General features: G+C 37.6%; 2 protein-coding genes across 2 annotated transcripts in view; one reads left to right on the top strand and one right to left on the bottom strand.

The window, feature by feature from the left end:
• FIG4 (FIG4 phosphoinositide 5-phosphatase) overlaps positions 1 to 6,253 on the bottom strand; it is a 91,743-nt gene extending 85,490 nt beyond the window's left edge. Inside the window, exon 1 of the mRNA XM_004673758.2 lies at positions 5,975 to 6,253. Within this exon, the coding sequence (XP_004673815.1) occupies positions 5,975 to 6,040 (66 nt within the window). The 5' untranslated portion in view covers positions 6,041 to 6,253. The remainder of the gene's footprint in view (positions 1 to 5,974) is intronic.
• A 671-nt stretch (positions 6,254 to 6,924) lies between these two features.
• The window catches only part of AK9 (adenylate kinase 9), an 81,592-nt gene continuing 64,702 nt past the window's right edge, over positions 6,925 to 23,814 (top strand). Inside the window, exons 1-8 of the mRNA XM_004674083.2 lie at positions 6,925 to 7,006; positions 11,140 to 11,267; positions 11,981 to 12,044; positions 13,509 to 13,561; positions 13,680 to 13,776; positions 15,522 to 15,634; positions 19,232 to 19,417; positions 21,305 to 21,433. Of these exons, the coding sequence (XP_004674140.1) occupies positions 11,151 to 11,267; positions 11,981 to 12,044; positions 13,509 to 13,561; positions 13,680 to 13,776; positions 15,522 to 15,634; positions 19,232 to 19,417; positions 21,305 to 21,433 (759 nt within the window). The 5' untranslated portion in view covers positions 6,925 to 7,006; positions 11,140 to 11,150. The remainder of the gene's footprint in view (positions 7,007 to 11,139; positions 11,268 to 11,980; positions 12,045 to 13,508; positions 13,562 to 13,679; positions 13,777 to 15,521; positions 15,635 to 19,231; positions 19,418 to 21,304; positions 21,434 to 23,814) is intronic.

Here is a 23,814-nt window from a genome sequence, read left to right as displayed (position 1 = left end):
AGGACATCCTCCAACATAATTGTAATAGCACTGATACAATATTATCTCACAATCCACATTAAGATGTCTCCAAGAATCCTTAAAATATCTCTTTTACAACCCAAATGCGCAAAAGTGGATGACTGGATTAAAAAGATGTGGTACATAAAATCTATCAATCCAATGTGAGGACAGAGTAGGAATATTATCAGACATCCTCCAGATCACAAATATTACAGTACATGAACCCTTTCTAACGAAGCAGCTGGAGATGTTCCACCTAAAATAAGATGTAAATCTAAAGAAAGAACACGGTACAGAACGTGGGGAAACAAGAAAATCATCACATAGAGAACCCAAATTACACTCCTGGGAGAGCTGGGGTTAAACTCATTGTAAATTCTAACTACGGATTATAAGAAGGAAATAACTTAACTACTGGCAGTCTGAAGTTCAAATGGTAATGTGTAGGATAAATGAAGTTAAAAACCAGGCATTTTCCCGCCCTCTAGCTGCTTGTATGGATGCCCAGGCAGAAGGACGTGTGCACCACCGGGCATGCGCACCTCTGGCTGTGGCCACCTACAGCGCGTGTGCGCGCATGTGTAAGTACCCACACCTGTGCCGAGGAGTGGACTAAAGGCAGCGGCGGCGGCAGCAAGGCAGGACGACCCAGTCCATGCAAGACCATCAATGACAGGCTGACGGTCAGACAGAGGCCAGAGTGAATGCAGAGATTCACTGGGGGCTGGGAAGTTCGCTCCCCGCCTGCCTCCTAACCCCCTGGCCCGGACAGTGCCTGCCTCCTCTCAAGCCACCTGCCTGCCTCGTGTGTATGTTCCTGGTTCCCTGCTCCAACTGCTAAAGGCTGGTAAAATCTATCGAGGGCTCCAGGACTCTCCTTTCCATCTAGTGGAATGGACAAGTGAACTTGCCTTGTGCATGCTTGCACTAGATAAAGGTAAAAAAGGAGGAAAATAAAATGCCCATACGCAAGAGGGAAGCAAAGAGTGCAGTTAACTGGAGTTCACAGGGTTTTCATAAACCAGACATCCATCATCGAGACTGAGTGCATATACAGACTGAATTAACATTCTAGTGGAAAAGGTTTGTTCAGGTAAAGACATGCCACAATTGTAGATATGCTGGGCATTGGTGGAAGGAGGACTGTGGTGTTGGGAGGCGTTAGGGTAGAGAATGAGGACTTTTTTTTAAAAGTGTGTTAAAATGTCTATTCAGCTAGATGATCTGAGCTTGCTCTCTTCAAGTTAAGCATCTCTGTTCAAGAAAAAGCTTAAAACTTTAACATGCAGCTCTAACATGGTGGCTTCGTATAAGATGAATGTAGTTCTAAAATAAATACACTAACTCCAAATGGAATACAATAGATAATCCATTTAACAGGAAACTCAATCTACTAACATTATTATCTTCTTTTATCATGGCAGGCTAATTAATCACTCACTTTTCATCTGAGGCAGGAAAATCAGCTCTATCTTTCACATATTTCTAATAATAATTTCTAATATTCTCTTGAAAGAGAAGAAAATTTAGGTTGTCTGACAGCTTCAATTAGTGTTAAACTTCACTTGAACTTTCAGATTAAAGGTTTTATTTGAACAGATCTCCATGAAGTTATTTCTCACAGTCTAACAGTATTACAAGCCTGCCACCTCACTTACTCCTTCGTCAAAGCCGGCAGTGCAACCTAGAAAAATGAGCCTCCGATAGTCAGAGGGAGGTTTCCCAGTTCACTTTTATGAGCTTCAAGGGTTTTACTGTTGGGGAAACTTCAAATTCTCTCTAGACAAGCAGAGAATTGTTACCTCCACCTGTACCCTAAATCAGCTACAGATACTATGCTTCTCACTCCCACTTTTTATTTTTTGGTTTCCCACTCTGAACCCTTAATCAACCTCAGGCTATATTATTATCTCCCACTCCCTAATTACACAAACCATGGCTAATTAAGTCAACTGTATTCCTCATGATGTGGTTCTCATTTTATTCAGTTTGGTGAGATGGGCAGGGGAAGGGAAGACCTTCCTTAAATCCTTAATTTTTGAGAATTTTCAATAGCTACAATGGAAGGTGAAGACAGGGATGTGGTGCCTTCACGATTCTAAGGGCAAATTTACTTCAATCTTAATTCAACATTAAATCTATAAATCAAATGTGAGGGTAGGGTAAGAACATTTTCAGATATGCTTCACATCAAAAATACTACAGTACATAAACTGAAGATGTTTCACCAAAATTAAGGCATAACTCAAGAATTACATACACATATATAGGTTTCCCCCACTATTTGTAAGTAGAACATTCCAATTTGGTATGATTTGGCTGGTTATTATTTGGGTCTGAGAATATTCCAAAATTTTCCCATAGAAAATAATGGCAAAAGCACTCCCAGACTCATTCTCTCTCCATATCATATAAATGATACCAAGTAGAAAAATTCTACTTTCAGATAGCAGGGGAAACCTGTACATAAATACTAACAATCTTGAGCTAGCAAGAGTAAATATTACTCTTAACAGACTCACCCCCTACAAAATATACATGCAGACACAAAAATCTGAGTAGTTCTATTCAGTTACCAATTGTAAAGCCAACCGGTAAGTGTTCATTTCTTTGTCATGAAATGGTCACTTACTGCATCACATCCTAAACAACAGCACCTGAAAACTGGAATTTAAGGCAAACTGCAGTTTCCCCCAGGATAACTTCAGGCTGTTCTTTCTAAAGTATGACTCATATTATAGTCTCCTCTCAGAAACCTTTCATGTCCCCCCACTCCTCCATATCAAGAGAGTAAACTCCTGATCCCTTAGTTTCACACTGGAAACCAGATTCTAAATCCCTGTGGGCACCTCCTAGGTGAACTGAGCTGCATGCGCAGTAGGAGCCTCAAGGCTGGATTAATTGCTCAGGGTGACAGAAATGTTTCATATCATGACAGCAGTATTGCTGACACCTGTATACTTTTGTTCAAATTCTACAGCTTAGATTTGTGCATTTCAACTTATGTAAATTTCAAGGAAAAAAAAATCCTTACAAAATAATGAGTGATAGGTGGAAAGTAGAATGAGTAACAGAAAATGAAGGGTGACAAATTTTGAGCTAGATGACGGATACTGGGAGTTCATTATTCTATTCTGTTAACTTTTAAGGGCTTGAAATTTCCATAATAAAAAAGCTAAGAAAAAAAAAGAAACAACACACAAACCAAAAATTCAGTGTTCTCAATTATCTCAGTCATCATAAATATAACTTACTCTGTCCAAATGCTATAAAATTTTCTTATCGCCTACTCAATTTCAATAAGTAATTGTCACGATTCAGTTACAAACTACACATGCCTGGCACCACTTCTTGGATCACACTTTTGGTAATACTCTTTGCCTCATTATTTTCTTCACTGAATAATAATAACAATAGTAGTAGTAACATCATTTATCTCTTCAGAGGTTTTATAAGGGGTACATAAAACATGTAGAGTGCTTTGACAGTTCACGGCACAATAGTGGTCCATAAATACTAGCTGTTATTCTCATTAATACAACCTGCTGCAGTCTTTAACTCCTATGATCTACTGAGTTGTCAGTGATTTTAAACCTTTTTTTGAATTATTTACTGAGTTTATTACTCATAAAGATCTTTCTGTTTATATCTTTTTTTTAAGATTTATTTATTTATGCATACAGAACTGGGGTACAGGCCAGAGGTGAAGGGGTGGTGAGAGAGAGTGTCAGAGACAGAATGGGAAGCAGAACAGGCTGACTGATGAAGTACACTGCTAAGGGGAGCAGTGGGCGGGTCAGGAGAGGTCTGCCACACCATGTGGGTCACATCTGGGGCAGGGATTGAACACATGCTGAAGTGGCTTTAGCTTCTTAGTACTGTGTTTCAACCCGCTGTGCCACGAGGGCAGCCCTCTGTTTATATCTTTTAAGTCAAAAATATTTTAAAAGGAATAACCCATTTTACTGAGGAGGAAAGGACAGAAATGAAATGCAATAGACATTACTCAGGATGGTTGCCTTGGCTCCACCATTCCGTGAAACAAAATGTTGGTTCCATAGGCCTTTGTTGCCAGGTCACAACAATATTTATCTCCCCAGGTAAACAGCCAATAATAGCTGAGTCCATCAGATTCCTTCTGTCCATAAGCACCTTCTCCAGCATTCTGAGAGGGTTCTCAAACCCTGCTGTCTGGTACCTTTTCAGAGGCTGGGGGGTTCAGCCCCATCCATGACTATCTATGAAACAGCTGTCCCAGAACGCTTCTAATAAATTTGCCTTTTATTTTTAAGCTCATCAAAGTTAGTTTCCATAACTTAGATCACTGAGAGGATCTGAGCTAGTTCTAGAACACACACCTCTTTGTGTTGGATTCCCTCAAGCAGTATCTATTGAGAATCTCCTGTTATTACAAAAGTGGGCTATGAGGACCAGCAAGGTTTTGACAGTGAATGAGGTGGGTAGGGGGAGGGGGAGTTGTGGGGGAGAAAATTTTAAGGGAGAAATTCAGAAAAACGCAACATAGTAAATGAAAGCAAAACAATTTTACTGCAGAATAAGACATATAAAAGCACAGTTAATCCTCAATGAATGCTTGCAGAATTAATATTAAATTAGGTATATGATCAGACAGACAAGTTGAGGACAAATTAAATATGGCTTTGAATGCCAAACTAAAGGATTCAGAGTTTACTCTCCTCTAAATGGGGAGGCACTGAAGGTTTCTGAGCAGAGCAGAAATGTAAATTGTGCTTTAGAAAGAACACTAACTTCTCAATTCTCCTGAATGCTCAATTTATAAAGGGCTGAAATTTCTGTTTTAAGTATTTATGTTTCTAACTAGAGTTATTAACCTGCATGTAGTACAGAAAGCAGAAGGCTTTATTTCAATGTCCAAGTGACACTTTTACATGACTGTCCTCAGAAAACAATTTAAAGCATTTACAAATACAGCTTATTAGATAATTTCACCTTCTGGTCTGGTTCTAATCAAATCAAGTTATCAACAAAAATTTGGTCAACAATATTTCTACACTAATGATGACCTGAAGCAGATACACTATTTAAGACCACCACATAACTGAAAAGTACCTGCTTGTATTCTTCTGTCTAATGGAGGTAACTCAAGTTCCCCTGATTGTGCCTTATAACACATTCCATAGCACAAGGAAAGGTAGTAAGCATACCCAGTCTTTTTACCATGTAGTGTAATTGTAAATACAGACTCTAAAATCAGTTATATTAAAAATTTAGAAAAGCAATACTTTATTTAGAAAAACTGTATTTTATTTTCCACCCACAATGATGGCAAAGGATGTACTTCTCTAAACACTATTCCTTAAATTTTAGGGAACTAGTAACCTAAAATTAACAAAACAAGCAAAAAAAAAAAAAAACCTAATCTGCTTATTCTACTAGTAACTATTTGTATGGCAATTTGAAGTAATTTTTTTAAATGTTATAAAAAGTGAAAAGCAAAATGTTACACAAACAAATTAGCTGTCTCGACAGTTTTTCTTTCAAGTAAAAAGGAAAGGACAAAAGCTTTCAGCGATAAAACTACCATCAGTCATAGTGATGGTATGTATGCCTAGCAACAGGAAAACAGAAAAGTCGTACGTCAACTTTTTTTCATACTCCTGACTACTCCAGTGAACTGCAGAACGCGAACAGAGTTTCTGAAAGCTGAAAAGAATCCTGTGACTCGTACCAGAACCTCCTGAAGAGTTTCTCCAGTAACACCAGCACCTGTCTCCCGTATGTTTCAACTGTGGCCTTTTAAGGCGACCTGTGTATACGAAAACGCAGTGGTGCCCTGGGAACAACAATCAGGGGAGGACACCTTCCCCAGCTTCCCCAAGCTGTGTCCCCTCAGGGTCAGGGAACTGGGGAGGGGACGAGCCGGACCCCGAAGGCCCCCGTCGCTCCGCTGCCTTCCTCCCGCCCGCGCCCTGCCGCGCCCGGTACTCACAGCTCTGGTCTCGTACAGAACGAGCTTCTGGACCGAGCTGATGATGGGGGCGGCGGCCGCGGGCATGGCTAGAACAAATGCTGGCCACCGCAACAGGGCACCAGGCCACAACCCAGGTTGCAGCAGCCGCCGGGATACCACAGGAGGTCCGGGAGACGTCACCTCACCCTCTGCACAGCAAGAGAGCTAGGATGAGCACTGTCTGGGCACTAAAGATTGAGGTGACCGGCCATAATTCCGGTGTTTCCGTATCTCTGCACGTCCCGCCTGCCACCTCCAAGCTAGTCCCGCCCCAGGCTGGAGGGGGCGGGGTTGGAGGATGTACCATAGAGAGAACGTATAGAGGCTCCCAGAACGTGCGTGCCGCCGCGGAAGCCGTAGGTGCCATCTTTGGTGAGGGCAGAGAAAAGGGTGGAGAAAGTGTTTGAGTTAATCATTCTTTGGTTGATAAGGTAAAACGGAAGCGCTTCTCTTGGAGCGGTTCTCCAGGTTGCATACAGATCTATTCCCAAGTTGGTCCTCCCCGCCCCCTGTTTATTTATGCATTGCTTCTTCTCCTCACGTCTCTTTAGGTTGTCCTTTAAGTGTTAACCAAGTCCATGTTGTACAGAGTCTGTGTAATTCAAGGATTTTTTTTTTTTTTTTTTTTTACTTAGCTAAAGTGGAAATTTGGACTTCGCCACTAACCTTTTATAAATGAACCATCGTGTATACTGAGTTGTGTAACTTCAGAGCTAGGCAGTTCTGGGTATAAATAAGATTTTTTTCCATTTGATGTTCCCTCACTGATAGTCACCTTTCCTGTTTATCAAAAGGAGTGTGTCGAAATTATGAATACAAAATTAGCTGCAAAAGTAATTATTAAAATGAGGGGGGAAATCGAAGTCCCCAACTCCCTAAGCCGGGTTCCCAACAGGCCCCGCGCTCAGTGCAGCCAGGAGTTCCCTAGGCAACCGTTCAACAGACCCGCGAATCCCGGGAAGCTGCTGCAGCGGGTCTGTGGCGTTCACTGGGGTCTGCCCGCGGCCACAGGTAAGTAAAGGGTCGAAGTACACCGCCGGGAGGTATTTTGGTATCGATTAAATGGAATCCTACCCCCTCTAGGGACCCTAGTGCGATTCCTTTTGCGAAACTTAACTTTGATATATCTGTAAATTTTAGCTTTTTAAAAGCCACTTCCCTTCTCAACGACTAGTCTTCGTTCTGTCCATACTTAAAGAGCACTAATGATGAGAGTAAAATTACTGAAGTGGCAACTAACTTAACCTGACGGAAGTGCTCGGTCTCCCAGGAGATGCGTCCCTCATAAATAGTAGAACCCACTGTGGAGGGAAACTAATAGTCTATAAATGTAAGGAAACTAAAAATGTAAGGAAACCAGAAGTCTATGCCGAAGAAACACATAATGTTGCCACTCTAGAGATTACATTGTAAATTCAAATTTGAAAAGTTATAAGTTTTTTTAAATACTATTTTTTATTCTCGTTCATGATGTGGTACACTTCTTATTAAGAACTAGAAAGATAGCCAGGTTGGTTCTGGCATTTTTCATTAACTTGGATCTTTTAACTGAAAAAAATCACTTAGTTCTGTTTTATTATGGAAAGCAAATCTTCTAAGTATGAATTAAAGAGGTACACAAGAAATACAAATTTAAAAAATATATGTATATGTGTACAATGTTTTTAGTTAGGATAATAAATCTTAAAATAGCTATAGAATTGTGGTTTCCAATGTTGAGTTTTTAGTTGTCATATTATACTATAACTAAGCACTTCCATTTGCCCTTCTCTTAGTTTGCAGCAGATCTTGAGACAAAAATTTGAGAGCAATTAGTTTATATGGAAATGAACCCCAGGAAACAGCAGTAGGGAAGGCAAAGAAGCTAAATAAAAGGAATATTATTAAGCAAATTTCTCTGGAGGGCTGAATTCGCTGGGAAATATTGGGCTAATATATCTCTGAGTTCTCCCTTCCTAGTAGGCAGTGAGCCTGCTGGAGTATTTATTCACTATCTCACATCAGTTGTTAGTTGAGGTTTGTCAGGTAGAACATTTATTCCCTGGAACTTCCATTCTGCCTTGTGCTCACATAGAATAGGTTCTGGCAGCTGGGAAGAGCCGGTAGCCAGAGAGCTGCATAGGCTAGCAGCTGGAAATGGGCTGGCCATGCATGGAACAGGTATACATCAAGCACATGTCAAGTGCACTAGTAGCATCAGCTGCCTTCCAGCCTTTGAACCACTCATATCCACTCTTTCTCCCACTGTCATATCACTGATTTTTTAAGGTGCTCCCAAATTCTTAGAAATGTACTTACAACAAAAATTAGTGGGACAAGCTACAGAATCCACTACTGCAATTAATCCTAGGTTGGTACTTGATCATCACTGGCCTTGTGTACCTCTCATCTAGATTTCCTTTGTCCTTGGTCAGCGCTTTTGCTGGTTTAAATTGTTTTCCCAGTAGGACAACCAGTAGGTATACTTCCTGAAGAGGTATAATCCTATAAGCCTCTGGTATCCATGTCCTTGTCAGATCATGATTGCTGCAATTACCCGTTCACTGGACATGAGCACATTAGTGGAGTCTCAGAGAATCCCCTGAGGTCAAAATATAGATGTCCCTGCCCAATTATGTAGCAGCTAACTGCTCTCTTCTTGCAGGTCCTTATGGGCTTGTGAAGTCAAGCAATACCAAGTGGCAGCAGCATCTTGATCTTTAAGTTTAGTGACACCTAACTGGAACTCCTGTAGAAGCATCCCTCTCCTCTATCAAAACTTGGGCCTCCAGAGCCTAAACTTGTGGGGAAGGACTGACAGAAAAGGTGGAAGGGGCCGTTCCTGCTGCCAACCCTGGCTCAAAGTATATTCCTCACTTTAAATACATTGTCTCAATGATCCCAAACTAGTGGTGGCTTAAAGAGGTCATTCCTACATTCTGTTAAGACAGCTTCTAGGTGAGGTGGCTGGATCAGTGGATCCCATGATCATATGCCTCATATCTCATGTACTAAAGAGGATCCTTTGACTCAAGCAATATTATGTGGGGTCCCATATGATAAATGAGACACTCAAATCCTCACATGGTGGCAAGATAAAGCACGTATGGAATGCAAATCCATACTGGGAACACATGTCACTTGTGTAATCAATTTGTTCCTGCATAGGTGTTTGGTCTCAAGAGATTGTGCATATTAAGGGCTCAGCCTATCTGTTGCAAACAGGTACAACTTAAATGGAGTGTGTATCAGTTATCTTAAACAATTCATCTTTTATTTACCAAGTTTAAATGCCTCCTTTATCATAAGTTGGTTGTATAAAGGGAATCCAGAAATTTACACACATAGTCAGTGAACTAACAAAAATTTAACTTTATGTATTAGTAGGGTGATTAATATTACAAAACTATACCTTTTCATCTAAAAATATATTATGGCTCTTTATTCATTTGGGTCTTTTTTACTATCCTTAAGCAAAATTTTATAGTATACATGGCTCCTTTAAATGAAAATTATTGGCTTTTAGAAAATAATTTAAAAATATTTTGCCAGCCCATTTTAATTATTTCTAATAAAAAAGCAACTAACTTTATTTTGTCCATGTTTTCTCATTTTCACTTTAAAACATCTTTAATCCTGTAATATCTAGAAGAGTATTATTTTTCTGATATTTCTAGAAATAATATCTAGAAGAGTATTATTTTCTGAAATAGGGCTTTAAACATACCTTTATAGTTTTTTTTTTTTTCATTGTGATCAAGAAATATGCCTAATGCTATTTTAAGTAATGGGAATATTCTATGAGTATATTTAGATATATTTTTAAAAGATTTATTTATTTATGCATACAGAACTGGGGTACAGGCCAGAGGTGCAGGCATGGTGAGAGGATTCACCACACACAGGGCCGGGAGCAGAACAGGGAGATAGATGAAGTACACTGCTGAGAGGAGCAGCAGGCTGGTCAGGAGAGGTCTGCCGTGCCATGAGGGATCCCTCCGGGGCAGGCGGGGATCGAACTCATGCGGAAGTGGCTTTAGCTTCTAAGTGCTGCGCTTTAACCCGCTGCGCCACCAGGGAGGGCCTATTTAGATATTTTATAAATATGAATATGTAAGTAGTATAAAAGAATTTGATAGTTGAAAATAAGACATGATCTTTGTTACAAAACATAAATCCAAAAAATATGAATTCTATTTGGATGATTGACTCAAAAGTAATGTAGTTCTTATACATAAACTGTAATTGGAGTTATATTAACTTCATAGTCCAAAATAATAGATTCTAAAAATTATATAAAATCAAATACTTGTTTTTACATTTATTGAAAATTACAAAGTGAAAAAAATACATTACTTCTGGAAAAAATTTCTTAATAAGATTAATGAAGGCTCCCTTAACTGCTTGGTGGCCCAGCAGGTTAAAGTGCAGCACTAAGAAGCTAACGCCACTTCAGCATGAGTTCAGTCTGCACCCTGACCCACATGGCGCAGCAGACCTCTCCTGGCCTTCCCGCTGCTCCCCTCAGCAGTGAACTTCATCAGTCTACCTGTTCTGCTCCCCACTCTGCCTCTGGTGAATCCTCTCACCGTCCCTGCACCTCTGGCCTGTACCCCAGTTCTGTATGCACAAATAAATCTTTAAAAATATATATATATATATACATATATAAAAAGATATAAATCTAACAAATTTATCTATCTATATCTTTTCTATTTCTGGATACAGCCATAGGTAGATATAGTTATTAGTGTGTGTATAAATAGATAGGGATATGCTGTAGATATATATAAGCACATATAGACACAGATATATATGTATGTATGTAAGTATAACTAATAGATCTTTGGTAAAATATACACATAATCACATGTATGAATATGTGTACCTATATGCATTTTTCACCTTAATTTAGTGTTTCAGAAGCTGTTTTATCTGTTTTTTATTTAGCACATAATTGGATTTGCTTTTTGTGTCAAACTAAAAGCCTATTATTGTCTAAATAGATGGCTTTAACTTGAAATTATTGGTAAAATCTGTGTATTTAGTAGCATGGAATGGCATCTAGGCTAAGTAAATTTATAGGATATCTTCATTCTTCCTGACTACATGCCTATCTTTTCAAACTAAACCAGGGGCTTTACTGACCTTACTCCTTTTTTTAGTATTCTAAATTATGACTTCTCCAGAGAAGACAGAGGAACATCCTTTTGTGGATATATTTAATGAAGATGAAGCTGAACAAAACTTTTTGTTGTCTAAACCTGTTTGCTTTGTTATATTTGGAAAACCAGTAAGTTATTTACCCTAATTTATTATTCAATACATAGTTTGTTTTCTAAAATTATAACCTTAGGTTAACCATTCAAAAATAAAACCACAGTGTACTAATTTTTTTTGAGTATTTGCTAAACTTTCATTGTATAACTTAAAATTTTTTTGTACATTATAATTGAAAGGGAACCAAAGGTTCCAGTATTTTTCATTATATTTCTAAAAACACCATAGACTTTTAAAAATCAACAGTGAAAACAATAAAACAGAAATGTTACTTTATTAAAGTGATTACTTTAAACTATGATACTTTTTAAAGATTCTGTTAAAAAGAAATTTTAGCTCATAAAGTTACTAAATGGAAGTCTGTCTGAACATTCATGATTACAAACTTCAGGAAGGAAATGAAATGATGACTCTCAATAGTCATAATGATTTGTATTCAAAATTACAAAATTTGACTGTCAAAAAGTTCAGTGCCCTACATACAACTTAAATTTTTTCTTTAAACTTTGTTTAAATCACTTCATAAAGTTTGACATATGTGACACTTAGAGAGAAAAATGAAGCAATAAATATGTAGTGTCTACTCTACCTTTATTTTGTAGGGAAAAATTTTACTTGGTAACATTGAAGTAATAATAACCATAAATGGACTCATTAAAAATGGGAATAGCTGTTTGCTGGCAAACAGCTGTTCTGTTAGGTTTTACATAACATCTTTCTTTTTAGGGAGTTGGGAAGACAACATTGGCTCATCACATAGCACAGGCATGGAAATGTATTCGTGTGGAAGGTAAACGTTGCCTTTTTTCTCCATTATTTTGTTATGAACTTTCAAATGCACATAAAGAGGGAACGAATTGTGTAAGAACATGTATTTGCCCATAGAGTCACCCTGTAGATTCTATGATCAACATTTTACTGTATTTTCTTTATCATACATCTCTCAACCCAGTGATGATGCTCTTTCTAAAGCATCATGCAGGTTTGGCCCTTCTAATTTTGTTCATAGAATTTAGGAGGGTTTATGGAATGGCTATTACTATATTCTATTGCCTCCAATTTTTTAATTCTATTATTGAAAACTATTCAAGATATATGTATTTGAGGTTTCTCCCTATGAAAGATGAAGAGGAATTCTCATAGTTACCCATATGTGCCTTTTTTCAGGAACTAGTTATCTTCGGTAATAAAATTGTTTTTAATTTATATATAAATTGGCTTGCATTGTTTGCATACAAAGGTTCACATCCTAATCTATAAATATCCTTTTAATTAGTAAACTACTTATTCCCTAATAGAAAAATAAGTAAAGGAATGAATCACTGGCTCATAAAAATAGAAAAAAGAAAGATTAATAGAAAAAAAAAAAAGCTTAACCTCATTGTTACCCAAAGAAATGATAATTAAAATAGCACTGATTCATATTTGCCTTTCAAAGTGACAATGAAATTTTAAAGCTTCTATTGATAAAATCATTTTAGCAGTGATCACTCTATGTGCTATTAGTGAAATTGTGGTCTGGTACAATTTGAGAGAGAACGGTTAAACAAACAAACACAACTTTAAGATTTTCCTTTTTCTTTTCTCAAAATAATTCACTTGTAGGAAATCTAAATGATACCAAACATTCCATAGATTATTAGCATAGGGACATAATTCAGCTCCTGGATTCTCCCCACGCCCCTGTCATTTCCATCTCAGGATGTCTTCGAGCAAGCCATATAATATTTCCTCTTAAAAAGGAAACAAATCTTTGGAATTTCAACCTCAGGACCCTTTTTCTAATCAGTGTTTATCCATTTCAACATTTCTTCATGCCTCCTTTCCTTTTATATAGTAGAATGCCAAATTAATGTGCTTTGACTGTAACTATATTGTTGTGCAATTACCTGGTCTAACAATACTGATACATATTTTTGTGCAATACATAGCAATTTTCCCAGTCACCTTCATATACACCCCATCATTTCATGCTCACACCCCCTTGCCTACTACACAAGGCATAGTGAGAAGCAGAGGTGTTTAGCAAGTTAGCTTTCCCAGGATCCTTTAACCAGTGATAGAGACAAGTTCCCTGAGAGGACATTCTGCTGCCTCTTACTTTGGTTAGGCTTACATAAATGTGTATAAACTTGCTTTGTTAACTCTAAAGTGATAGGCAGTGTTACTCTTTCTTACCAGTTATAAGAGCTTACATATCTTAATTTGGCGATCTAATATTAGTTCTTGCTAATATTTTAAATTTGTATTTTAGCTTTGTCAGTTTTAGAAGAACATATTGCCAATGAGACAACATCAGGAAAGATGGTAAATAAAGCAAAATTTTACAGTAATGTGTTTTGTTTTGTTTTGTTTTGTTTTTGTAGAAAGCTCTATATCAGAGGTCTATGGTACATTAATGTACACTATTTGTTCTTGTTCTTAGTTGCAATCCATGCTGCTAACTGGTCACAACATTCCAGATGAACTTGTCACAAAGCTTATGATAGAGAAGCTCAACTCCGTAGAAGTCTCTCACTTTGGTATGTTTATTTTTCTATATCAGTAGTTCATAAAGCAGCCTTGAAATGCATGCTTTATCTGATACACAAATAATATCTAGAGTTGTTCTTTCTTTTACCCTTGCATGGGGATCCTGGAGTCTTAAATTCAGTTGAGCAACTTTGGTGGTTTCATTTGCTTGTTTACTTGTTTTTATTCTTCAAATTCTAAATTTGTAAGCGAAAAAATTAAAGCTTTTAGCATTATATGTATATATGTATCTCAAGAAAGATAAGGACTCAAACCCCATTATTACCATTATCATAACTAAAAAATAAACAGACTTTTAACCAGTCTGTAGTCACATTTCATTATTCATATCTAATTCCTTGAAATCCTTTTTGTCTTTTGAAATTCAGTCAGGTTTCACATATTTCTATTGATTGGTGTTTCAAATCTCTCTTAATCTTTAGGTTCCCTTTAACCTCTTTCTACCCTCTTGTGTTTTTGTTAAAGGAACTGGCTATTTGCAATTTTTTTCCTGAATTCTAGATGTTGTGATTTCATTCCCTAGTACCATTTAATGTGTTCAGCATAAAATTACAAGGCTACATTCTAGGATGCACACCTAAGCTCATTTAAAGGCATTGGTGGGAGGGTGGGAACTTCTGCCCAGCCTCCCCCCAAAATTTACTTTGCACCCCCCCCCAAAATTTCTTTGGCACCTAGCACTCCACTAAACAATGTGAAAGTCTTTTTGCAGCAAGGATTCCTTTGGATTTTGGTCTCACTCAGCAATTGCTTATATAGTAGAAAAAAGGTTGGAAGTAAAGAGCTTTCAAAATAGGAATATTTACTTGGGAGAGGGGCTGGATAATTGCTGACTCCAAATCCTTCCTTTGCTGCATAGTAGGCAATTGCCAAATTTGATGTTAATTTTTTTCTATACCAGAGCACTTTTATACTTGAACCTTTTATGTCTATTTAGAAGAAATTTATACAAGATTTAATTCTAATGCTTTCATATATAACCCATAATACTTTTCTGGCCTTGAGCCAAAATCAGTTTCCATGAATTTTCTCACCAAGATAAAAAGGAAGAGTCACTACCTAAGCACCCTAAGAAGTCACTCTCTACTACTTTCTTATACATCCTAGTTGCTTCTAGAAGTTTTCTCTAGTGAGTGATAGCCTTGGTCTGGGCAGTCCCTTCCTTGGTTGTATCACATTTTGGATGGTCTTACATCTCCTCTCATATCAGGATGATTTGAGGTCACATAGATCTCTAACTTCTCTCTAGGATTTCTAAAGAAATCCACTCAAAAGCTTCAGTGGTGAGGCAAACTTAAGAGACATAGCTGTCTCTCCCACAGTTCTTCCATGGACACTTTTCCTAGAGTTTGGATGATGCCTCTGGCCATTTCCAATGAAGGAGTTGAAATTTATTCTATTACTAAAAGAAAGTTTCTCTCACAAGAGAGTGACATAATTAAGTAAGTATATAAAGGAAATGAATGTGGGTGATTAATAAATAGGGTGATTTTCAATGAATCTTGGGTTTCAAGAGAGAGGTGCAAGTCAGTAGATGTTCTAATCCAGAATCACATTGAGAATGTTCTGTTTCTTAAACTGTGTGACTGTGGGTGGGATACATAGTTGTTTTATTAGGTTCTGTAGTTTACATAAACATGTATACATATATTCTGCTATAGTGTGAAATGTTGATTTAAGAAAAATGTATACTATAATATATACCAAGACATAAAAAGTACATCTTACTCCACAGGTTATGTCATCACTGAAATACCATCACTTTCAGAGCAGGCCATGACTATTTTGCAGCAAGTAGAACTGCTTAAAAACCTAAATTTGAAGCCTGATATTATAATCAATATTAAGGTAAGAATATTAGACTTTTTTCTACTATAGGTAACTATTGTCTTTACTAGTAGTGAAATATAAGGAATACTTTCAGCCACAGGAAACACCTTCTTATCCCTTCCCTAGGCTTAATCATAAGTCCTTCTTTGAAAGTCAATACAGTCATCATCTCTTCAGAGCCAGAAGGTACCTTTATCATCCACAACAACATGCACATTTATTTACCTCCTACCTTCTTACCCTTCCACACCTCACTTACCACAGAAAGTTAAATTCTTCTCTAAACACCATTCAACATGTCTTCTATTATGGTTATTGCACAATATTGTAATTGCCCATTTTCTTTCTAGACTCTGCCTTAAAGTCTAGAGCATGTCTTCCTCATATAAACATCAACTAGAAAAATATACGGTACCTAGTAGATACCTCGTAAGTTTTCCAATTAAATAAAATGAGTGAATTGAACAAATTACGTCCATATATGAATGTCAAGTACCAAAACTAGATTGATTTAAGAGTCAAGGCTGGGTCCTGTTTCCAGTTCTCTCCTTTATCAACTTAACATTTAGTAGCCTCAATTTCCTTTTCACAAAGGTAGTAATAGCTGCCTCATGGCTTTGTGATAATAATTCATTGAGGTAAAAACCTACATTTTTCTATAAAAATGAGTAACAAGCCTTTATATGTATACCCTGTCTGATTCCCTCCCCCACCAAAGTTTTGAGTCATCAAATGATTCATAATAATGTCGATGATTCTCAGCTCAGCTGTGGGGACTGAGTGGTGTGTTAGGGGCAGCAGTGACAGCACACATGTCACTTATGCTGAGCATGGTGTCATCTGTAGCCCCAGCAACAGGTTGTGATCAGAGGTCAGTCACAATCCATGTGTGACTTTAAGAGTATGTTAATGTGTATATAATGGAGCTAAGAAAAGATCTCAAGTAACCAGCTGAAACCAAATATAAAATCTAAGCCATGAAAAAGATAGATTATATGGGAAATTAAGACCTCGTAGAACAAGAACACAACACAGATATATGATTTAAGTCCCCAGTGTTTATTAAATTTGGGTTATAAGTTTGGTTCTAAGTTTGATGAGCTGCATAGAAGGAGAAATGTGGCCCATTATAAAATTCACCTTGTCCATGAAAACATAAGCTATTCCTCAGAAAGAGCAAAACTCCCATTGCAAATGAGGGAACTATCTTATATGAGTCTTGGTAGAAAAGAAATAAATGTTGAGAATGAAGTCCTTAACCCCAGTGATATGTGGGCTCTCATGGAAGCTTCTACAGGGTGACCAGTGTATAGTTGGAGGACCTAATGAAGGACAGAAGTCAATAAAACACTCACTTCTCTGATGACCTTATTGAAGGATATAATCTGAGATTCCTAGAACAGAAATTCATAGCCCCAGAAACATAAATCACTTATCATCCACGAACCTCCTGAAATTATAAAAAATTTTATATGTATGACATTCTAGGGGAACAAAAGCCTATGGTTTTAATCATATCCCATAGAAGTGCATACTACCAAAACAAATTTTTTTCTATTAAGAGCCAGTGCTCCAAAGTGGTGGTGCTCAGAGTATGGCCCAGAGCTAGTCACTCAACAGCCCTGCAAAACTAGTTTCAAATGTATATTCTCAGCCACTCCCCCAAGAAATGTGAGTCAGAAACTCAGGAATGTTGTCCCGCAGTGCCCAGTGGTGTTTAAAACCCCTCTGGGTAATTCTGATGCAAACTGAAATCTGTGGCTCACAGCTCCAAGGAATGCCCTTCAGGCACATCTCTTATTAACACTTCCTATAAGTGAAAATAGAAGAAAGCTAATGGTTGTCATCTTACCAAAGATCCCCAATGTGGGTGTTCTGGGTTGCTGAATAAGGGCCAGTAAACATGGTTCCAAAATTATGGGCTAGAATCTTTCTTGTAAAAAATTATGATGCCGGCCCTCCCTGGTGGCGCAGCGGGTTAAAGCACAGCACTGAGAATCTAAAGCCGCTTCCGCATGAGTTCGATTCCCGCCTGCCCAGGAGGTGACCACATGGCGTGGCAGACCTCTCCTGACCCGCCCGCTGCTCCCCTCAGCAGTGTACTTCGTCGATCTGCCTGTTCTGTTCCCCACTCTGTCTCTGGTGAAGCCAGCCTCTCGCCGCTCCTGAACCTCTGGCCTATACCCCAGTTCTGTATGCAAAAATAAATAAATCTTAAAAAAAAAAAATTATGATGCCAAAATAAGCCTTGATTCAATCAGTGCCCCTCAACTCCTCATAGAGGTGGCCTGAAGAAATCAGAAAGTGAGCAAGGAAGGTTCTAAACTTGTTTCCTTTGTTTCTCAAAGTGTGTTGCATGAGCTGTGGGCTGCAGCATCATTGAGACTACTTTTTTTTTTTTTAGATGTATTTATTTGTACATACAGAACTGGGGTATAGGCCAGAGGCTCAGGGGCGGCGAGAGGTTTCACCAGAGACAGAGCAGAGAGCAGAACAGGCAGATCTACAGAGTACACTGCTGAGGGAGCAGCGGCCGGGTCAGGAGAGGTCTGCTGCCCCATGTGGTCACCTCCGGGGCAGGCAGGAACTGAACTCATGTGGAAGTGGCTTTAGCTTCTCAGTGCTGTGCTTTAACCCGCTGTGCCACCAGGGAGGGCCGAGACTGCTTTTTAAAATATCTAAGCCTCACCCAAACTTAATAAATCACCTTACAGTTCTCTACATGTGGCGATACCCTGCCCTTTGAGAACCATTACCATAGAATATCATCCTGACTTGTTTTTTTTTTTTTTTCCTGGAAAGTATTCAGAGCAGGATTTTTGGTCCCAAAGCCTGGTTATCATTCACCGTGTGCCCCAGAACAGAAGCTTTGTATTTGAAGCCTGGTTCCCAGTCCTAGTTTCCCATCATGATACTGAGATCTGAGACCAGCTTCTTAACCCGCACTGTAATACTGCTCTAACCTAGAATGGCATTAATTATTTTATTGAGTTACTTCTCTCACAGGATCACTTTTAAGAGTTGAGTAAACTCTTATGAGTGTGAAAGCATTGTGGAAAAGAAAACTACTTGTAGACTTTGGTGTTGGCTATTTTTCTACTACCCAGACTCACTTTTCTATTTACAAAATGAAAAGGCGATTTTCAAATGCTGTGGTCTATTGGTGACTGCCATCTTATAACAAATGTCATCCATGATGCTGTAGTGATAGTAAATATTGTAAATACATAATTTTTTATAGTTAGGAATAGATGGATATTGCCTCACTTTTTTTTTCATTCTCTTTTAATCTGACAAAATGCTCCTGTGTGCCTTTGCAAACTAAACTGACTTTGTTTCTCTGACTCTTTCTATTGCTTCTCCAACCCCCTGTTTTGATCCTTAAACTTTGGACACTTCTCACATACATAACTTTCAAATAAAGCAAAACCAGGAATAGTGGGAAAATCAGGTCATGTGCCTCTCCTGGCATGTGATGAACCCTGATGTAAAATGCCATTATAAGATTGCATTTCCTAAGGGTTTGGGGGATTTTTGGGGTTATGTATTACATACTCTCTTAACAGAAAGTAAAAGTATATTTTATTTGTTGTGGTTTCTGATGTTCTTCCTTAGTGTCCTGACTTCGATTTGTGCCAGAGAGTTTCTGGGCAAAGGCAGCACTGTAACACTGGGCACATATATACAAGAGATCAGTGGGATCCTGAGTTTATTGAGAATCGTAGGAAGAAGAGGAAAGAAGCCCAAAAAGAAAAAAAAGTGGAAGAGGAAGGGGAAGAAGAAGAAGAAGAAGAAGAAGAGGTAATATCCAATACTATATACCACATTTTTAAAATTCACTATTTAAATGATTAATATAATATCAAAAACAGCAGAGATTTTTTTTTATTTTATAAGTTTATTTTTACATCATTTGTACATTTTTTTTCCATCTCAATTGTAACCCCCATGGGTTTCCCATCACCAAGTCACCCGTGTGCCATCACCATAATCCCGTGCACTTCCCTCCCCCCCCCCCCGTTTTTGATCCCATTCCCCACTCCACCCCCACAAAATGTCTCTGGTATATGGCTATTCATTATTCTTGTTATTTCAGCAGAGATTTTTTTTTTAATATGTTCTAGAGACCACTGTATTTTCTTTATATTTTTATTTTAGTCTGGGAGAAAGCAAAAATATTTCACATTTTCAAAAATCATTAGCTCACAACCTAGAAAGGTCATCAAGCTTAACATTCTTCTCAGTATGAAAGTTCCTCCCTAGCCTGACTTTGACCTGCTGCATTTTACATCACCACAGAGAGCTTCTTCTGGTCATCTGCTATGTGTCAAGCATTATGCAAGCTAGAATGAGGAATTAGAGCAAAGACAAAGTTTAATGTAGAGATCAAAGTAGCCCAAGCATAACCCAATTTATGAAGTTAGCATGACCCCATCCCAAATCTGACAAAAAGTATTCATGAAAAGAAATCTGTAGTCCAGTTTCACTTCTGCATGTTGTCACTGCAATCCTAAAATAAATACTAGTAAGCCTAATGCAATAGGGAATCAAGAGTCTTTCACCATGACTAAGTAAGGACAATTTGATAATAAGAAGTCCTCTGACAGGCAGCAGGCTGGATTTGGTCACCCACTGGGCTGAGAGGCCCATAGTTTTCCAATCTTTGCTCTATTGAAATGTATCTATTATTTATATTACAAATTTATTTAAAATTTTCATAATTTCTGAGATATAATTTTTTATAATGTATTCCTTTTTATGAGAGCCTAAACTCTGTGAAGTCAAATGTTAACTTATGTGGCAAATCATTTGTCTAACAGAAAAGGGACCTTCAAAATCACAGTTTTATTGTCCTGCAGGATATTGAAGCAGACTGCATCTAATTTTGTGATCCTATTTCAGTGATTAGAAGAATTGATGTATTTTCATTGATAAAGCTATAATTAATCACTATATAATCAGCATGATAACGATAAATAGGCTATTAAACATTTACCAGACTTTGGGCTGAGAACTTTTATATGTAACATTTCCTCTGCCTTGAAATGTTCTTTCTCCAGGAAATCTGTGTGGACGCTCTCTGACTTCCTTCAGTATTCTACTTAAATGTCCATCACTTCTTCAGAAAACCTGACCTTATGTAGCACGTTTTCCCATCAGGCTCTGTGTCCTACACTCCACCCTGTTTTTCTTCCTAGCTCTCACAACTGCCTAACAAGTTCTGTATTTATATGTCTATCCTTTATGTTCTGCCATGTCCAACCAGAATGTGTGTCAGTTACACAAGCCTCAGGGTCTTGTTGATGATGTTCACTGTCCTACTGCAAGTTTCTAGAACAGTGCCTAGTACATAGCAGTTACTCAGTAAATCTTCACTAAGTGAATGAATGCACTACAAGCTCAGATATCTGATTTCTTTACTTTGTCTCTCAAAATCTGATGTTCCTCCCCTACTCTTCACTATTTATTGGGGAGCAAAAATAAATAAGTATCCAAGCCAAATGAAAGTTTTACTCTGTCTATCCAAGACTGCTTAGGGTATTCAGTGTCTCTTAAATAAAACTCCCAATCTCAAATCTTCCTGTTTTTCCATTACAAATGGCATATGGGAATAAAGAGTAGGACTGTGCTTGAAAATTAAGTTGTCATTAATACTAACCTATTCAAAATCTCTCCTTTCCCATTTAGGCGTTTATTGCCGAAATGCAGATGGTGGCTGAAATTCTTCAACATCTAGTGCAAAGACCTGAGGACTATTTGGAAAATATTGAGCATGTTACTAAAGTTTATAAGGAAACAGTTCTTCCTTCTTTAGAAGTAAGAACAAGATATATTTCTAAAAAATATTGATGTTTTTATCACTGATGTGTAATAGCTTTCACATTTCCTCATCTCCATCTGCCTTATCTTCTCCTCTTAAACTTTTAGAATGCCGTTAGACTACAGATTCCATCCCACAAGCTGTTTCACAGAATAAAATTTTACTCTTACAAAGCAGCAATGTTGTTGAAAGTGATAAATTAACTATGTTTCTTAAAAGTCACAAAGGAAAGTTATTTATAGTTGGACATTGGAAAACCGCTTTAAAAGACTATTTTGTAAATATATTTTCAGTCTGTAACTTATGGATTTATCTATGCAAATAGACACTTAACAGTGCTTCTTTTATTCATAAATAAATTTGTTAACTTAGTTAAGTTGCTATCTAAAGAGTTATTCCCAGATTGGTTTCTGTGGCTATCTCGTTCACAGTTGGTGTATTTATATATGTGTCTGTGTGTGTGGTATATATGTATGTATGTATAAGTACATATATACATGGTAAAGCCATTATACATTATAATGGGAGTGTTTTAATTATGTGATTAGCATTTAAAATGTGATTGCTAAAATTACAATTATGTTAACACCATACTTTATATGGTCAAAAAGCTAGGGCAGACTCTGCCAAATTTGTGTTGGAGATTTATTCAAGATTTACTGACTCTGGAGTATTTAGCCAGACATCAAGTTAGTTAGTAAAGGCTACAATGAAAGACAAAACAAAAGAAAGTCCTCACACTGATTCTCCTCAATGTGATAGAGAAACTAAAAGAATTTGTTTCTTGTTGTTTTATGGTGTCTATATACTGTTAAAAGAAAAATGAGTGTGTCATTTGCATTTTCATCCTTCATCCTCCAAAATGAGAATCACATTCATAAAGGGCACAGGGACAAAAGGTCTTTCAATGATGGAGACCTGGCCTTATATCCTAGCATCACTCATGCTAGACCCAAGTATGAACACAGTTAATACTTAATAGGTGTTCAGCAGAACAAGTGATAAAATGGCATAGGATAAAGAATGGTAGCTGCAATTTCATGAAATATGAAGCGCCTAGCAATAAAATTTGTTTTAAAAAAAAAAAAGCCCCTTGAAATTGAAGGTAGTAAAACTGGAAAATATCCACATCAAATATGATAAAAACTTCAAAATTTTGATATGTTATACAATTGATGTATACAAGAACTGGGGGTCAGGCCAGAGGTGCAAGGGGAAGGTGAGAGGATTCATCAGAGACAAAATGGGGAGCAGAACAGGCAGATCGACTGAAACACATTGCTGAGGGGAGCAGCAGGCAGGTCAGGAGAGGTCTGCCGCGCCATGTGGGTCACCTACCTGGTGAGGATCCAACTCTTGCTGCAGTGGCTGTAGATTGCTTCATAGTGCTATGCTTTAACTTGTTGCACCACCAGGAAGAGAGAATTGATATCTTAAAGCCTGAAAGTTTACACCGTCCTGAATGAAAAGAGCCATAGATATAACCAGAAGATGGTTCATAAAAATAAAAAACTAAAGTTTAACAAGCCAATAGAAAATGTTTAGCCTTGCTGATATTAAACAAATGCTAATTTAACAGTGCAGTTGCATTCCCACACTCAAAATTCAAAAGATGAGCAAGTAATAAGAGAAACTAATATTAGCAAGTATATGGTAAAGCAAAGACTCTTATACTCTGATGAAAGAAATAAATTTATGTAGTTAGTTTTGAATCGCTTATCCACAAAATGTCTAGGAGTGGAAAATCTCTGGGATCTGTAGCAAAGTATAAATAAGAATTAATTGCCCTAGTGCCAATAAAGCAAGAATTTCCAAACCAAGCACTTAGGTGACACTTAGGTGACAGTTGTCTTACATAGTAGTTTCAAGGTGCTGGTGGGGAGAACCATAGAAGGGAGGACCCTATACCTGTGATCTCTGATCTGGGTGAGTTGTCACTGAACTTAAGAGACCAAGAACACCATCATTCAGTGCTTTTCCCAAAGAAAAGGAAAGCAAGAAGGAGCAAACTAACCAGTGTCATTTTCTGGCTTTTCTCCTGCTTCTAGAATAATCCAGGGTTAAGTCCTTTGTCTGTTTTGGGATTCCAACTAACTCTGGGTTGGACATGTTTCATGTATCCTTAATCTTAGCATTAGCCCAACCTTAAGAATCTTTAGGGGAGAATCTGAAATACATTATATACCTACAAATTACCATGGCTAAACAAACATACATCTGACGTTACATAATGTTCAGAAGAAAAAACAAAAAAGATTCCAGCCTTACACAATATTGAAGATAAAATACACAATTAAGGAGCTGATTTTGTTCAGACTCTTGCAATAGGGAGAATATTTATTAATGAGGGCCTTCTTAAAGGAAATGAAGGGGATAT

This window comes from Condylura cristata, unplaced genomic scaffold, assembly GCF_000260355.1.
Source record: "Condylura cristata isolate star-nosed mole 26May11 unplaced genomic scaffold, ConCri1.0 scaffold00001, whole genome shotgun sequence".
Lineage (NCBI taxonomy): Eukaryota > Metazoa > Chordata > Mammalia > Eulipotyphla > Talpidae > Condylura > Condylura cristata.
This window is presented reverse-complemented; position numbering and strand designations above follow the sequence as displayed.